The sequence below is a fragment of the Amblyraja radiata genome, chromosome 35 (genome assembly GCF_010909765.2).
Source record: "Amblyraja radiata isolate CabotCenter1 chromosome 35, sAmbRad1.1.pri, whole genome shotgun sequence".
Classification (NCBI taxonomy): Eukaryota; Metazoa; Chordata; class Chondrichthyes; order Rajiformes; family Rajidae; genus Amblyraja; species Amblyraja radiata.
The window spans coordinates 7753205-7771881 of NC_045990.1; the positions used below are offsets into that span (position 1 = coordinate 7753205).

General features: G+C 43.1%; 1 protein-coding gene across 1 annotated transcript in view; it reads right to left on the reverse strand.

Annotated features, from left to right (window-relative positions):
* LOC116966012 (adhesion G protein-coupled receptor E3-like) overlaps positions 1-16334 on the reverse strand; it is a 39810-nt gene extending 23476 nt beyond the window's left edge. Inside the window, exons 1-6 of the mRNA XM_033012131.1 lie at positions 16251-16334; positions 8442-8534; positions 6396-6530; positions 5346-5438; positions 2715-2867; positions 741-833 (exon numbers count right to left, since the gene is read on the reverse strand). Coding sequence (XP_032868022.1) covers positions 741-833; positions 2715-2867; positions 5346-5438; positions 6396-6530; positions 8442-8534; positions 16251-16284 — 601 coding nt within the window. The 5' untranslated portion in view covers positions 16285-16334. The remainder of the gene's footprint in view (positions 1-740; positions 834-2714; positions 2868-5345; positions 5439-6395; positions 6531-8441; positions 8535-16250) is intronic.
* Positions 16335-18677: the final 2343 nt, after the last annotated feature.

Consider the following 18677-nt stretch of genomic DNA (forward strand, 5'->3'; position numbering starts at 1 on the left):
GGAATTCTCTCCCGCAGAAGGTAGTTGAGGCCAGTTCATTGGCTATATTTAAGAGGGAGTTAGATGTGGCCCTTGTGGCTAAAGGGATCAGGGGGTATGGAGAGAAGGCAGGTACAGGATACTGAGTTGGATGATCAGCCATGATAATATTGAATGGCGGTGCAGGCTCGAAGGGCCGAATGGCCTACTCCTGCACCTATTTTCTATGTTTCTATGTTACTGATTTTCCTACACGACATCAGTGATTATACTTTAGAATTAGTTCATTGGATGCAAAACACTTCAGGATGTTCTAAAAGGGTTGCAATAGGTTGAAATAGAGTTTTCTCGAGGCATGAATTTAATTGTACTCGAGGCTTTTAGAATGATCAGATAACTTCACAGTCACTTTTGGTAAAACCAGCTTCTCAGTGCCAGAATGTTAATTCAAGGTCTCAAAAGAGCACGGCAAGATTTGAACATATGGTTTAAGTTATCCAACTCTCACAACCCTTTTTGCCCCTTCCATTAGGATACCTATCTCAGCTTGGTTCAAGTAGAGTCTGTCCCATTGTCACCATTCTTTCTTTTCCCATTACTGGTATGAGTGTCCCACCACTCTTTCAACCGCTTGTTTCTCTTCCTCACCTACTTAGATTATTTATACATCAAGCTGTACATGGGCCAAGCAATAATGCATCGATTATAACTCTTGGTCTTTAATACTTAGCAGAATATGCAAGTTTTTGATTTTTATTTACCAATGCATGTAGTGTTTGTACAGGTGAAACTTCCAGGTGTATTTGTGCAGTCTTCCCAAGGATTACACGGATTTGAAAGGCATTCATTAATATCTGAAATCAAAACGCACATCAATGTTGAACACATGTCTCGACCCAAAACATCACCTATTCCTTTTCTCCAGAGATGCTGCCTGACCCACTGAGCTACTCCAACTTTTCATATCTGTCTTCAGTTTAAACGAACATCTGCAGTTCCTTCCTACTCAGTATTTTATTAGATTCAATAATCAAATCTGACCTTATCCCTATCCTCTCAGAATACCCTTTCACCTCAAAGTTCCAGCCAAGAGGTAGCCAAATCCACCGGCTCATGTGCACACACAGGTGTGGTGCCCCAATGGATCACGCTGCTGCATGGGAATCTCAAGCTGAAATCCCACAAGGCCAGATCACTGCTAGTTAGCCAAGCTCCCGGGATGCCAGTGTCACAGCCGCCCGACAGTTCCTCCATCAGCAGGTCACTGAGGAGTGGCAACGGTTTGATGCAGGGGCGGAAAACCCGGGGGGGGGGGGGGGGGGGGCCAGAGGGGACACGTCCCCCCCATGTTTTGAGATGTGGGAGACTTCCCCAAGTTTTTGTGATCCCGATTTTAAAATCTCCGCTTTCCGCGAGGCAGTGGGGGTGGGACTGAGGATAGAGTGCGGTGATTGGAGGAGGGAGACGTGGCACAGACCTGCGCCTCATCCGCAGGCAGGATCGATCCCGGCCGGGTCTCCGGCGCTGTCCCGAGTGCCCCCCCCCCCCCCGGGTGGCCAGAGAGGTCGGGAGTCAGACGGGAGCTGTACCCCCAGGCCCACAGCCAGCGCAGAGAAGCAGCGCTAAACCCAGCTCAACTCTGCCTGTCCCGCCAGGTTAACCTCCCTGGGCTTGCGGGAAATATGGCCAACGCGGAGAAGCAGCGCTGGTGTCCCGTCAGTCCAGACAGGGCTGTAGTTAACCCGGTGAGACAGGCAGAGTTGAGATTGAGCCCAAAGATCCTAGAGGAGCTCCTCTAGTATCTTGGATTGAACCTCCAAAGCCTCGCGCGTGTGTGAGTGTGCGCATGCGCACGCGGCCGCCAAAGAATTATGTCCCCCGTCCCCTTCATGTTTTGATAGCGAGTTCCGCTCTTGGTTCGACGGATCACCTAGCTGGTGCTCCCCCTCAGGAAGACAGACTTCATCCTTCTGCCTCTGCAACTCTGTTGCACCACACAGTTGCCTATCAGTCAGCTAGCCCAGAATGATGCTGCGCCTGCCTAGATAGGGCAGTGTGACGAGGTTACAAAGTGCTGGAGTAATGCAGTAGGTCAGACAGCATCGCTGGAGAACACGGATAGGTGACATTTCGGGGAAAGACCTTTCTTCAAACCCGAAATGTCACCTATCCATATTCTCCAGGGATGCTGCCTGACCCGCAGTGCTACTCCAGCACTTTGTGTTCTTTTTTACAAACCAGCATTTGCAGTTCTCTTGTTTCTACAGAGTGAAGAGGTTTTTTGTTGTTCTGCACAGAACATCTACAGTTTTCCCCAAAGTCAAAAGCTTCCTTCCAATCATACTTAAGCCACTAGAGTGTCATTACATAACCACACCGCAAGGGCGGTCACGGTGGCGCTGTGGTAGAGTTGGTGCCTTACAGTGAATACAGCGCTGGAGACCCGGGTTCGATCCTAACGACAGGTGCTGTCTGCACGGAGTTTGTACGGTTTCCTCCCACACTCCAAAGACGTACAGGTTTGTAGGTTAATTGGCTTGGTAAATGTAAAAATTGTCCCTAGTGGGTGTAGGATAGTGTTAATGTGCGGGGACCATTGGTCGGCGCGGACCTAGCGGGCCGAAGGGCCTGTTTCCACGCTGTATCTCTAAACTAAAAACTAAACACAATTATAAAGATAAATATTTCAGTTTACATAAAGAAATTTGTGTTTAAATTTCTGGGTTATTTCTTACCTCTGCACCCGATTGAAGTTCTTTTAGTTATAATTTTAGTTGGTAGGTACGAGTTCGCACATGTACAGTGGTACTTGTTGGGTTTATAGAAGCACTTTGTCTTTACAGTACAAAGGACAACTGCAAGAGATCCTGTCCTGTGACAACCTAAGTCTGGAGTAAAGGGAACCAAAGTTAGTACGATTGTTAAAAAAAAGACACAATGTGCTGGATTAACTCAGTGGGTCAGGCAGCATCTCTGGAGAACATGGCTAGATGACTTTTCAGGCAGGACTCTTCTTACTAAGACTGTTTTTATCTTTTGGCAAATTGTAGTATGTATTTATAATTTTAGTCTCGTTGTTAGAGATAAGGATTGATCCTGTTTGGTAAACGTTTCACATGGCATTTCTCCAAATGACCAGCACAACTCCATCTCACAACACTCAACACATTCAGTGCTATTACTGCTCTCTTTGATCTTCATCTCTGTTACTGTTATGCTTCAACAACTTTGAAAAGGAAATTGAGGTATCGGAGAAGCTTCCGAGGAAGGAACTCAGTTGCATGGAGGCTTTGATGAAGCTGAGATCGATTTCCTCAGAGTAGAAATAATTTAAGGGATGATTTAAACAGGTGGTTCCAAATCACAAAAGATAAACAGTGAGAAAATGTTTCACTACCAAGGTTTCGGGTATTTGTAATTACTGCCATGTTCTCTACTTCTTCAATGGTAAATTGATTCATTGAAACACACAGCATGGAAACAAGCCCTTTGGCCCACCGAGTCCATGATCGACCACCCGATCACACTAGTTCTATGTTATCCCACTTCTTTAACCATTCCCTGCACACCAGGAACAATTTACAGAGGCCAATTAACCTACTAACGTGCACGTCTTTGGGATGTGAGAGCAAACCGGAACAAACAGAGGAACCCCACGCGGTCACGGGGACAACGTACAAACATAATGTTGGGTCATGAAATCAAATTCTTCCGTTTTGTGGGCTGGTATTGAAACTAAATAATGGAATTGCTCTTCTTTGACCTGCACTCAACAGTTTCATCCTAGATATTTCCCCTCAATGAAGTCTTGGAATTTCCTGAAAGTGAACACCATATCCAAGGCAGTTCTTCATACAAGCCAGAAGCATGAAGGGACTGCCCCAGTCCATCATGTGCACTGACCTCCCCACCATTGAACTGATCTATAGGAGGAGCTCCCTCAAAAAGGCAGCGGCGTCATCAAGGACCCTGGTCATGCTTTCATTTCACTCATGCTATTGGGAAGAAATTATAGGAGTCTGAAAACCATGACCACCAGGATCAAGAAGTTTCTTCCCAACAATCATCAGTCTCTTAAACACTACAAACACAATCTAAACTATGAACTACTATCTGTCTTAGTTGCACTCAGGGATTCAAGCTTTTTTTGCACTAATGTTTGTTTAAATTTATTTAACTTTTTTAGTTTATTCAAAGGGATCTATTGCAGTCGCTGCCTCAAAAAGGCAACCAATATCATCACCATTCTGGCCATGCACTCATCTCTCCGCTAACATCGGGCAGGATGTACAGGAGCCTGAAATCTGTTACATCCAGGTTCATGAACAGCTTCTTCCCCACAGCCATCAGTCGCCAACAGATTCTGAACTGTAACAGCCTATTGCACTTTATCTGCTTATTTATGTGTATATTGAACTGAACTGTTCTGTATTTTTGCTTACAATATTCTGTTGTGCTCAAGCAAGCATTGTTCTATCTGGGACACATGACAATAAACTCTCTTGACTTGACTTATTACATTATCAAGAGTACTGAACCATCCGATCATCAACCAAAGAGCGGTCCCAACCTACCAACTACTTCATTAGAAACCCTATCTTTAATTGGACTTTACAGGACGTTATCTTGTACTAAATGTATTCTCTTTATCCTGTATCTGTACACTGTGAACAGCTTGATTGTAATCAGTCTTTCCGCTGACTGGATAGCATGCAACAAAAACGTTTTTTCTCTATATCTCAGTGCACGTGACAATAATAAACTAAATAGATATTTTGCTGCTGCAGGAAAGAATTTCATTGTTCAGTATTCAGTATCTATGACAATTAAACACGTTGAAAATATGAGCATAAAATATGTTTGAATGTCAATGAATCTTTTCTCTTTACAATTGACCGTGGGAAAACAGTACAATTGGTAGGTGTTTAAGAAAGAACCTGCAGATGCTGTTAATATCGAAGGTAGACACAAAATGCTGGAGTAACTTAGCAGGTGAGGCAACATCTCTGGAGAGAAGGAATTGGCGACGTTTCTTCTGCCTCACCCGCTGAGTTACTCCAGCAAGATTGGTAGGTGAACTAGGGGATGCCTAAGATGCTTTGATGGATCATGTGGATAGGCGCCAAGAGCAAAGCTAACCAGGTAAACAGTTCTCAGACCTGAAAAGTCAACTGTTTCTCTTTCAGTCGATGCTACCTGATCAAATGTATGATTCCAGCATTTTCTGATTCTATCATTATAGCTAGTCTATCTGCCCACTGGACTGCAGAACAGTTCTAATGGAGGCCCTCGTTTGATTTTCACCCCTATTAAAAGATTAAGGAGCAGGGCAGAGGGCATGCTACATGTTCCAATCTAAAACTCACCAATGTAGAATTTTCTTAGGTTAACGAAGTACCCAGGTGGACACCGCCTTTTGTTGAAACCAATTCCACCATTGATAAAGAGTGGGTCAATCTCTGCAAGGAAAGAAAAGGCAAATATTTGAAAATTCCCAATTACTCCCAATTTGTGCCAAAAAGACATAAAGTGCTGGACTAGGTCAGCGGGTCAAGGGATAGGATGTGTTTAGGGTCGGGACCCTTCTTCAGACTTAAGGGTCCTGCCTCGAAACATCACCTTTGCATGCTCTCCAGAGACTCAAAATGCTGGAGTAACTCAGCGGATCAGGCATCATCTCTGGGGAAAAGGTTTCGGGAAACGGCTAAGTTACTCCAGCATTCTGTCTTTTTTTGTAAACCAGCATCTACAATTCCTTGATCCTACAATAATCCTTGTTCCTACAATGAGCCCACCTATTTGCAGTACCCACGTGCCGCACAGCGACCAAATTACCCCACTGACTTATTGAAGACACAATAAACTGCATAAGCATAACCTCAATAGGCCTGACTTTGGGGTGAACATGGGATGGGGACTGGACATTGTGCCTTCCTCCACAGTGCTACCCACTGTGGGGGGTTGATTTTTTTGTCTAATTGTAGTCCTGTAGGTATGTGTCCAAGATGGCTGCCGTGAAGAGAGAGTGGACGCTGGCGCGCTTTGGCTGCCGCTGCTCTCTCTTCACACTGTTTTTGATTTTCTGTTTTTGGATTGAATTCTGTTTTTAATTTGTGTCTCTGTGATGTCTTTTTTACCTGTTCTATTCCGATTATATGTTTTTATTCCGATTACTATGTAAGGTGTCCTTGAGATGTCTGAAAGGCGCCCATTAAATAAAATTTATTATTATTATAAGCTGTCTTATTTAAAAAAAATTGTATCCCAGGTGCCAATGCAAAACATCACCTACCTGAGTTACTCCAGTACTCATATAATTAATAGAAGAATATAGCTTGAGTCTATAAATTAGGACCAACTATTTTTCAACATACATTATTGCTGTGGGGAAGAGTGATTTGTGAATCCTGATTTACCTTCACAGTTTGTTGAAACGCTGCCACCTGCGTTATTGCAGTCACAATGCAAGTGTGCAGATGATGCGATACATAATGCATTCGTAACACATGCCTTGATACGAATAACGGCATCAATGTCACACTTCTCATAATCTGAAAGGCAGAATAAGTGTTAGTAAGTTCATTTTAGCGCTTTGGTGAATTAAGATACACAGTGAAAACCAATGAATGTTTTGACTGTGGGGAAGCAAACGTTGAGGTAAAAATTCTCCTTTGTCAAGTCAAGTCACGTTTTATTCGTCACTTGCACATAAAGTGCAGTGAAATGAATTTGCCAGCAGCGGTACAATAAAAAAAAGAACACACAATACACAATAAACATTTACACAAACATCCACCACAACTTTCATCACTGTGGTGGAAGGCACAAAAATTGGCCAGTCCTCCTCCATTTTCCCCCGTGGTCGGGACCTCAACCCTCCGCAGTCGCCGCTGCGGGCGTCCAGATGTTCAGACAAGGTAAGTCCTGAATCAGTGCCTCCCCACCGGAGACCGCGGCTTCACGTTGGTGTAGGCCGCAGGCCGGCGGTCGAAGAATTAAAGTCTTTGCCGTGCCGCAGCCAGTAGCACCGCAGAACGCAGGGCCGGCAGTTGGAGCTCCTCTCCAGGGATCCCCGGCGAGGGATCCTGCTCAGGATGGTAAGTCCACGCCGCGCCCGCGGTAGAAGTTGGCCGCATGCCGGCAGTAGGAGCTCTTCTCCTCCTGGGTCTCCAACGAGGGATCCCAGGCCCAGGACGCCGCCAGCTGGAGCTCTGCAGACCGCGGCTTCAGGCTGCCGCGGGCCAGCGAAATTGGTTGCTCATGTTAAATTTAGGAATATGTTAGTGACTGCTGGACAAGTTCAAAGTCATTGAATAGACAATAGACAATAGTTGCAGGAGTAGGCCATTCAGCCCTTCAAGCCAGCACAGCCATTCACTGTGATCATGGCTGATCATCCACATTCAGTACCCCGTTCCTGCCTTCTCACCAGATTCCCTAACTCCGCTATCTTTAAGAGCTCTATCCAACTCTCTCTTAGAAGCATCCAGTGAATTGGGCTCCACCGCCTTCTGAGGCAGAGAATTTCACAGATTCACAACTCTCTGGTTAATGGAGGAAACATTTGAAAGCAGTATGGAATTAATGGCCATGACTAAACTGCACGTTTAACATACCCTTTAACTGACAAGATGGAAAGAGTGCAGAGAAGATTTACAACAATATTGCCAGGAGTTAAGGTCCTGAATTGTAGGGAGAGGTTGGGCAAGCTAGGACTTTATTCCTTGGAGCACAGCAGGATGAAGGGTGTATAAAAGCATGAGGGGACTTGATGGGGTGAATGCACAGAGACCTTTATCCAGGATAGGGGAATCAAGAACCAGAATACACAGGTTTAAGGTCAAAGGGGAAAGGGCGGTACAGTGGCGCAATGGTAAAGTTGCTGTCTTACAGCGCCAGAGACCCAGATTCATCCTGTACGGAGTTTGTACGTTCTCCCAGTGACTGTGTGGGATTTCCCCGGGTGCTCCAATTTCCTCCCACATTCCAAAGACGTACAGGTTTGTAAGATAATTTGGCTTCGGTAAAACTTATAAATTGTCCCAGGTGTGTGGGATCGTTCCAGTCTCACGGGTATCACTGGTCGGCGCGGACTCGGTGGGCCAAAGGGCCTGTCTCCGCACTGTATCCCAAAACTAAACTAATATTTACCAGTGACTGTAGTTCAAAATCATTCATTTGCTGAGAACCATATTGGGATGATCCAAGATTGTAAAAAGATATTACACTACATAACGGTTCAAAGGTTCTTTATTAGTCACATACACCAATTGGTAAATTGCCATTGCAGCACATAAAAAATAAAACAACATAACAATAATAAAGAGATTTAACATTAAAAAAAAACAAAAAAAAACATCCCCCCACAATGGCCCCCATTATGAGGGAAGGCACAAAGTCCAGTCCTCCACAGTCCCCCATAGATCTCCCCACCTCTCTTTCTTCAACAGTTTGCAACTCACCAATCAAGATGTGATTATTTTGAATGTTGATATAAGGATTGCAGTTGTCACCCTTTATGATAAATTGGTGAATTAACACGCCAGCATACTTAACTGTAAGGAAAAGATAGTGTGATTAGTGTGGAGGGATTCATGCCTGATGCGAGCAATTGGGATTAGTGAAGATCGGCGTCATGGTTGGTATGAACGAGTTAGGTTGAAGGGCCCCTTTCTATGCTTTATTGCTCCATGGGCTCTTGACGTGACCATAGAACTCCAGTTGGAGTTACAGGTAGCTCAGTCCACCCACAGATCAGTGATAATGCGCACATTAGTTATGGTTAGACAAAATTTTGCATCTGTGATTTACCAGCCCCCTTTGAAACATAGAAACATAGAAAATAGGTGCAGGAGTAGGCCGTTCGGCCCTTCGAGCCTGCACCGCCATTCAATATGATCATGGCTGATCATCCAACTCAGTATCCCATACCTGCCTTCTCTCCATACCCCCTGATCCCTTTAGCCACAAGGGCCACATCTAACTCCCTCTTAAATATAGCCACTGAACTGGCCTCAACTACCTTCTGTGGCAGAGAATTCCAGATTCACCACTCTCTGTGTAAAAAATGATTTTCTCATCTCGGTCCTAAAAGCCTTCCCTCTTGTCCTTAAACTGTGACCCCTTGTTCTGGACTTCCCCAACATCGGGAATAATCTTCCTGCATCTAGCCTGTCCAACCCCTTAAGAATTTTGTAAGTTTCTATAAGATCCACCCTCAATCTTCTAAATTCTAGCATGTACAAGCCGAGTCTATCCAGTCTTTCTTCATATGAAAGTCCTGCCATCCCAGGAATCAGTCTGGTGAACCTTCTCTGTACTCCCTCTATGGCAAGAATGTCCTTCCTCAGATTAGGAGACCAAAACTGTACGCAGGTGTGGTCTCACCAAGACCCTGTACAACTGCAGTAGAACCTCCCTGCTCTTATACTCAAATCCTTTTGCTATGAATGCTAACATATCATTCGCTTTCTTCACTGCCTGCTGCACCTGCATGCCTACTTTCAATGGCTGGCGCACCATGACACCCAGGTCTCGTTGCACCTCCCCTTTTCCTAATCGGCCACCATTCAGATAATAGTCTGCTTTCCTGTTTTTGCCACCAAAGTGGATAACCTCACATTTATCCACATTATACTGCATCTGCCATGCATTTGCCCACTCACCCAACCTATCCAAGTCACCTTGCAGCCTCCTAGCATCCTCCTCACAGCTAACACTGCCCCCTAGCTTCGTGTCATCCACAAACCTGGAGATGTCGCATTCAATTCCCTCATCCAGATCATTAATATATATTGTAAATAGCTGGGGTCCCAGCACTGAGCCTTGAGGTACCCCACTAGTCACTGCCTGCCATTCTGAAAAGGACCCGTTCACTCCTACTCTTTGATTCCTGTCTGCCAGCGAGTTCTCTATCCACATCAATACTGAACCCCCAATACCGTGTGCTTTACGTTTGCTTACTAATCTCTTATGTGGGACCTTGTCAAAAGCCTTCTGAAAGTCCAGATATATCACATCCACTGGTTCTCCCTTATCCACTCTACTAGTTACCTCGAAAAATTCTATAAGATTCGTCAGACATGATTTACCTTTCATAAATCCGCTGACTTTGTCCAATGAATTCACCACTTTCCAAATGTGCTGCTATCCCATCTTTAATAACTGACTCCAGCATTTTCCCCACTACCGATGTTAGACTAACTGGTCTGTAATTCCCCGTTTTCTCTCTCCCTCCCTTTTTAAAAAGTGAGGTTACATCAGCTACCTTCCAATCCTCAGGAACTACTCCAGAATGTAAAGAGTTTCGAAAAATGATCACTAATGCATCCACTATTTCTGCGGCTACTTCCTTAAGTACTCTTGGATGCAACATATCTGGCCCTGGGGATTTATCGGCCTTTAATCCATTCAATTTACCTAACACCACTTCCCGGCTAACCTGGATTTCACGCTGTTCCTCCAACTCATTTAACCCCCGGTCCCTTGCTATTTCCGGCAGATTATTTATGTCTTCCTTAGTGAAGACAGAACCAAAGTAGTTATTCAATTGGTCTGCCATGTCCTTGTTCCCCATGATCAATTCGCCTGTTTCTGACTGCAAGGGACCTACATTTGTTTTAACTAATCTTTTCTTCACATATCTATAAAAACGTTTGGCCCTATATGTCCAGTCTTACAAAAATCCCAAGTATTATTTCTGAATATCTATCCGTTGCCTTGTGTCTAAGTCTGCAAAGGGCAGTATAAGTGAAGCGCAGTGATCTTGAACAAAAATTAGATTTGAGCATTGTGTTAATGCACTGTGTTAACAACAGCTTTATTACTTGAATCACCCCACCCCATCTCCCCCAAATGTCATTTTAGTTATCTGAGCTGCATAGTAACTCATCTTTAAGATAAAAAATCTTCAAAGCATATGACTAGGAATAGATGGTTTAGACCAGGGGTGGGCAACCTGCGGTCTTCGAGGCCATTGAGTGCGGCCTTTTGAATGAATCCAAATGTTGTAGAACAAATGCTTTTATTTTTATTAATATGTTTTTGTTTGTCTTTTATTATTTTTATTTTAATCTTAAAATGAACGTATTTAAAATACCAAAGAGTAAAAGAAGATTCAACGAAATAATCCTCCCCGACTGACGGCCACAATTAAAACATTAGTAAGTCATGAGGGCTATTTTAACAAAATAATGTACATTTTGAAGTAGATTTAATTGAAGTTGCTTGGATGTGGTCTTATTAGATTACAGCTAACTTCCAATATGAAAAGGTTCCCTGCCCCTGGTTTAGGCTTTATATAACCATATAACAATTACAGCACGGAAACAGGCCATATCGACCCTTCTAGTCCGTGCCGAACACGTATTCTCCCCTAGTCCCATATACCTGCGCTCAGACCATAACCCTCCATTCCTTTCCCGTCCATATAACTATCCAATTTATTTTTAAATGATAAAAACAAACCTGCCTCCACCACCTTCACTGGAAGCTCATTCCACACAGCCACCACTCTCTGAGTAAAGAAGTTTCCCCTCATGTTACCCCTAAACCTCTGTCCCTTAATTCTCAAGTCATGTCCCCTTGTTTGAATCTTTCCTACTCTCAGTGGGAAAAGCTTATCCACGTCAACTCTGTCTATCCCTCTCATCATTTTAAAGACCTCTATCAAGTCCCCCCTTAACCTTCTGCGCTCCAAAGAATAAAGCCCTAACTTGTTCAACCTTTCTCTGTAACTTAGTTGCTGAAACCCAGGCAACATTCTAGTAAATCTCCTCTGTACTCTCTCTATTTTGTTGACATCCTTCCTATAATTAGGCGACCAAAATTGTACCCCATACTCCAGAATTGGCCTCACCAATGCCTTGTACAATTTTAACATTACATCCCAACTTCTATACTCAATGCTCTGATTTATAAAGGCCAGCACACCAAAAGCTTTCTTTACCACCCTATCTACATGAGATTCCACTTTCAGGGAACTGTGCACAGTTATTCCCAGATCCCTCTGTTCACCTGCATTCTTCAATTCCCTACCATTTACCATGTACGTCCTATTTTGATTTGTCCTGCCAAGATGTAGCACCTCACACTTATCAGCATTAAACTCCATCTGCCATCTTTCAGTCCACTCTTCCAACTGGCATAAATCTCTCTGTAGACTTTGAAAATCTACTTCATTATCCACAACCCCACCTATCTTAGTATCATCTGCATACTTACTAATCCAATTTACCACACCATCATCCAGATCATTGATGTACATGACAAACAACAGTGGACCCAACACAGATCCCTGTGGCACCCCACTAGTCACTGGCCTCCAACCTGACAAACAACCATCCACCATTACTCTCTGGCATCACCCATTCAGCCACTGTTGAATCCATCTTGCTACTCCACCATTAATACCCAACCATTGAACCTTCTTAACCAACCTTCCATGAGGAACCTTGTCAAAGGCCTTACTGAAGTCCATATATACAACATCCACTGCTATACCCTCATCAATTTCCCGAGTTACCTCTTCAAAAAATTCAAGAAGTTTAGTCAAACATGACCTTCCAGGCACAAATCCATGCTGACTGTTCCTAATCAGACCCTGTTTATCCAGATGCTTATATATATTATCTCTAAGTATCCTTTCCATTAATTTGCCCACCACTGACGTCAAACTAACAGGTCTATAATTGCTAGGTTTACTCTTAGACCCCTTTTTAAACAATGGAACAACATGCGCAGTATGCCAATCCTCCGGCACTATTCCCGTTTCTAATGACATTTGAAATATTTCTGTCATAGCCCCTGCTATTTCTACACTAACTTCCCTTAATGTCCTAGGGAATATCCTGTCCGGACCTGGAGACTTATCCACTTTTATATTTCTCAAAAGTGTCAGTACTTCCTCTTCTTTGAATCTCATAGTTTCCATAGCCTACTCTACTTGTTTCCCTTACCTCACATAATTCAATATCCTTCTCCTTGGTGAATACCGAAGAAAAGAAATTGTTCAATATCTCCCCCATCTCTTTTGGCTCTGCAGATAGCTGTCCACTCTGACTCTCTAATGGACCAATTTTATCCCTCGTTATCCTTTTGCTATTAACATAGCTGTAGAAACCCTTTGGATTTACAATATAGCTGTAGAAACCCTTTGGATTTACTCAGCATCTGATGGCCACACTCCCCGACACTTACGCTGTCAGCATTCAGTCTGGTGGAAGATCTCACATGGTTTGGAGGACAATGACTAGGCCAACACTCCAATACAGCAAAATGCTGGAGTAACTCAGCGGGTGAGGCAGCATCTATGGAGCGAAGGAATGGGTGACGTTTCGGGTCGAGACCCTTCTTCACCCATTCCTTCTCTCCTTAGATACTGCCTCATCTGCTGAGTTACTCCAGCATTTTGTGTCTACCTTGGATTTTGTCCAGCATTTGCAGTTCTTTCTCACACTACAATACAGCACCCTAGGAGTGAGATTATAGTCCATAAAATGCCTCTGAGCTTCCAACATCATGATGGGTGATTGTTCTTCAAAAATAGTTCTGGGCGTACTTTTGGAGATTATGTGGTTGCGTCAGAAATGCAACTTTCCTTTCCCATAGATCCAGAGTATTCAGGTGCAGATTGATCAAAGTCAGGTTATAGGCATCCTAAAGGTCCACAAGTGACTTGGGTCCAACTGTAACCTTTCCACCATTATTAATAAGAGAGCATGCTGACCGGTTGCATTGTGGCTTGGTTCGGCAACTTGAGCGCCCTGGAGAGGAAGAGACTACAAAAAGTAGTAAACACTGCCCAGTCCATCATCGGCTCTGACCTTCCTTCCATCGAGGGGATTTATCGCAGTCGCTGCCTCAAAAAGGCTGGCAGTATCATCAAAGACCCACACTCATCTCCCTGTTACCTTCACGTAGAAGGTACAGGAGCCTGAAGACTGCAACGACCAGGTTCAGGAATAGCTACTTCCCCACAGCCATCAGGCTCGGAAAAAACTCTGAACATTAATAACCTATTATTTGTTATTTGCACCTTCAGTTTATTTATTCATGTGTTTTGTAGTCAATGCCTACTATGTTCTGTTGTGCTGAAGCAAAGCAAGAATTTCATTGTCCTATCAGGGACACATGACAATAAACTCTCTTCAATATTAATGTATAAGGTTAACAGCAGTGAGAAAGATCTCAAACAGATCTCAGGCACCTTTAATGATTCAGCATGATTGCTCAATCATCAAGGGAACCCAATGTCATGTTTGCTTGGATAATGCAGAAGTTCCTCGTATGTTGCAAAACATACTTGGCTAATAAAGTAATATTGTATTGTAAGTTAATTTGTTTTGAATCTTCTGTGCCTTGTTCTTTGTTTTAACGACTGTCTTCCCAAGAGTGCCAGTCATTTGACAAATAAGCAATTTAAACCCAGGGTTATCAGAGTAGAATGGGACTTGCTTACCATCACCCGGTGGGGTCACAACATCGGGGGCCTGGATCGCCTCAGCGCAGAGGGAGAGCAAGGAGGGAAGAGACAAGGACTTTGGGGCTTTTGCCTTCCATCACAGTGAGGAGGTGCCTGTTGGACTCACTGTGATGGATGTTAAACTGTGTTGAGGGTGTGTTTTGTTATTTATTCTATGTTATGACTGCAAGGTTAAACCATTTCGTTGTACTGTAAATGTGCAATGACAATAAAGTTGAATCTATTCTAATCTAGAAACAAGGGACTCATGATGAATTGTTAAACTCCTGTGAAGTACAAATTATCTCTATAAGCACAATGAGTCAAAGATTATCAGGAAGAGAGAAGCTTTAGTTTTTTTCCTCTCTCGCTCAACCACAAAGACATCAAGCACTCAAGTATATAACAGATAAAACAGCCTGCATTTATATAGCTCCTTTAATTGAATAAAATGATTCAAGATTCTTCACAAGAGCGATTATTAAACAATATTTAACACTAGCCACATGAATAGGCATTGGAATAAACTTTTGGTCTGTTGATCAAGAATGCATTTAAGAAGGAAAGTGACATTAGAGAAGGGTCAGCTGGGAATATGTAAAAACAATTTTTGACCTTGTCCTTTCTAACCAGAGGATTCTAGGACATCTCATTCAAAACTAGTGAGTACAAGTCCACCCAGGTTTGTGGCAGAGCTCCCCTCCTGAAAACAATTCACAACCCAGACAGTTCACGTCGGAAATGGAACCACAAACCCAGTTCCTTCCGTACCCTGGTTTCACTGTCACCTGCAAGCCGCACGCCTTTCCTCTCTCTCACCATTCCACCAAAATTGGTGCAGTTGCAAACAGTGAGGAAGGTTATCAAAGTATACAGCGGGAGATAGATCTGCTGCAGGAACGGGTGGAGAATAGGCAGATGGAGTTTATTCAGGGCAAGTATGAGGTGTTCGACATCCCAAAGAGATTTGGGACAACATACAATTAAAGGCAAGAGTCTGAACAGCACTAATGCACAGAGGAGCCTAGTTATACAAGTCCATAGCTTCCTATCAACACAAGGAGATAGCGTGGTAAAAACAGCCGAGGGTATGCTTGCCTTCATAGATTGGGACATTGAGTATAAGAGTCAGGAAGTCATATTGTATTTTTGGAGGACTTTTGGACAGACTGCATTTGTAGTATTCTGTGCAGTTCTGGTTTACCCATTACAGGAAGGATATGGAGGCTTTGGAAAGGGTGCAGGAGAGGTTTGCCAGAATGCCGCTTGGATTAGAGGATATTAGCGATAAGGTGGGACAAATTTGGATTGATTTCTCTGGAGCGTCAGAGATTATACATGATAGAAGTATACAAATTTATGGGGGGCATAAATAGGGTAGACGGTCCAGATGTTTCAATACCTCGCTATCCGTTCAGAGATTTGTATGGGAACTCAGAACTTATGTAATTACAAGGAATTGCAGATACACCAAAAATGGACACAAAAATATTGGAGTAAATTGGCGGGTGAAGGCGACGTTTCGGGTCGGAACCCTTCTTCAGACTGATTGTAGGGGGTGGGAAAGAAAACTCGGAGAGAGGAATATCATGGTTTTGGAAGTGGGGAAATAACTGGTACAGAAAGGAAAGAGGGTAGTGGATCAGAGAGATCAAATTGAAATCGAGGCAGAACGACAAGAGTCCTAAGTGTTTCCATCGATCCCTATCCAATCTCTTGAGGCTCTTGAAGTTCATGAATAGCACAAGTAAAATCACAGATTTATCCTATACAAAATCTTTGAATCTGATACAAAGCACTAATTACTTACCAAGGATCAGATACGTTGAGGTTAGTGCAACCATGATCTTCAGAGATGTGATGTGCCAGGCAGCATATCCTACAAACTGAACACTTTAACACCGCAGCATTGCTTCATCTCCTCCACAGGAAGCGGTTCATTCACTGATGGGGAATTACATTCCTGATATTGTGTAACACTTTTAAAGGAATTTTCCCCCCTCAGTCGGGATTAGAAATGCTTAATCACAGTGTTGGGTTTGGGTGTGTCAGGTTGACAACAAGCAGAATTCATCTTCGGCAGCAGGGTTGCTTCCAAACTGATTCAGGAATGAACCAAAGTATGTAGGACAGTATTGCATTGCCCTAAACATCTACTTTTCATTGATTAGGAAGTGTAAATAACTTAACAGTTGTTTTTAGACTGCTTTGCCTGCAGAGAGTATTCTAAGGGATAAGCATTTAGAAGAACAAGGACTGATTAAGGATAGTCAGCATGGTTTTGTACGAGGGATGTTGCATTCCATGAACCTGATTGAGTTTTTTGAAGATGTGTCCAAAAAGGTTGATGACGGCAGAGTTGTAGATGTTTTATATATGGATTTCAATAAAGCATTTGACAAGGTTCGGCATGGTAGGCTGCTGATGAAGGTTAGATCTTAAGGAGAGATAGATTCAAGATTCAAGAGTTTATTGTCATGTGTCCCATAGGACAATGAAATTCTTTCTTTGCTTCAGCACAACAGAATACTGTAGGCATAAATAAATACAGAACAGATCAGTGTGTCCATATACCATTGAATATATATATATATATATACACACACACACATAAATAACTGGATAAAGTGCAGTAGGCTATTAAAGACCAGATTTTTGTTTGAGTTGAGTTTAATAGTCTGATGGCTATGAGGAAGTAGATATTCCTGAACCCGGATATTGCACATTTCAGGCTCCTGTACCTTCCACCTGAAGGCAACGGAGAGATGAGTGTGTGGCCAGGATGGTGTGGGTCCTTCATGATGTTGCCAGCCTTTTAGAGGCAGCGACTGTGATAGATATATTGATAGCGTAGGTTTAGAGGGATATAGGCCAAAAGCAGACAGGTGGGACTAGTTAAGATGGGGCATGTTCATTGGCATGGGCACGTTAGGCCAAAGGGCCTGTTTCCAAGCTGTATGACTCTATGACCCAATAATTAAGAATAGCATACAAAAGAGCTATTGAGCAAACATTTGGATTGCTCAATCTAGACTGAATGTATGGCGAAACTGTCATTAAGTGCAGTAGAGATTGCATGTATGAGGTTTAATTGGAATATCTCAAATACTGCAGAGGCCGTGATGTTTGGTAAACTGCACCGCATTGATGCATTGCTGCCTTCAGTTTCAAATGACTGATGTATGACAAACAGTTCTTTTCAATGACTGGGAGCCTAATATTGCATTCCCTGTGTTAGTTAAAGGCAGCTGAACCTCTTAAATGGTCCATAAACAATGAGGAAAGTGACCTTTCAATCTTTCTTTGAATGTGTCATTGGCCACATTCAGAATATTTCATGCAGTTCTGCTTGTCCTTTTACAGGAAGGATGTGGAGCTTTGGAGAGGCTGCAGAAGGGATTTCCCAGGTTGCCTCTTCTCACTTTCTTTCCCCCATCGGGATCCTTCTTAAGCAAACGAGATTGTTTTCTCTGGAGCAATGGAGGATGAATGGTAGAGTGTTGGAAGCAGTACTGTTTTCATGAATCTGCGGGCTAGTACACCTCTACAAAAATTAAAAACTAGAATGAGGTGCAGCAGCCAATAGAATGCGTAAAATGTTAGCACTTTTTGTCTACAAAGAAAGCGCTGGGTAGAAGTATATCAAATTATGAAACTTAGAGAGTAGATAATCAGCGTCCTTTTCCCAGAGTGGAAATGTCGAAGGGTATAAGGCAAGTTATTTCAGACTTATAGTGCTAGTTGCCTGGAACACACTGCCTGGGAAAATGGTGGATATACAATAGCAACATATAAGAGTCATTTAGACAATCACATGAACAGGCATGGAATGGAGAGATACTGACCATATGCAGATGAATGCAGTTTAAATTGGTGTTATGGCCAGCACTGATATCATGAGTCAAAGTGCCTGATCTTGTGCTGTTCGATGTATTATCCCAACAATTCAGTGGGTTAAAAAGTAGTATTATAGTTAATACTATAGTTAAGAGTCTAATTTCTACATTGGCAGTAACAGTATATTTTAATACATCATTTGTAAAGGTTCTACCTATATTCCTAACATTTTTTGAATCCGATCCTAAACTGGTCCTCTCTACTGCTTGGGTGGCCCTATTCCAGGGGAACTGTTCCAGGCAGAACTGCTTGTTCTCCATCTCCTGCCAATCCTTTGTGCTCATGAAGCACAAGCAAAGTGATGATTCATTTAATTTGTACGTATATTGGTTACCACAAA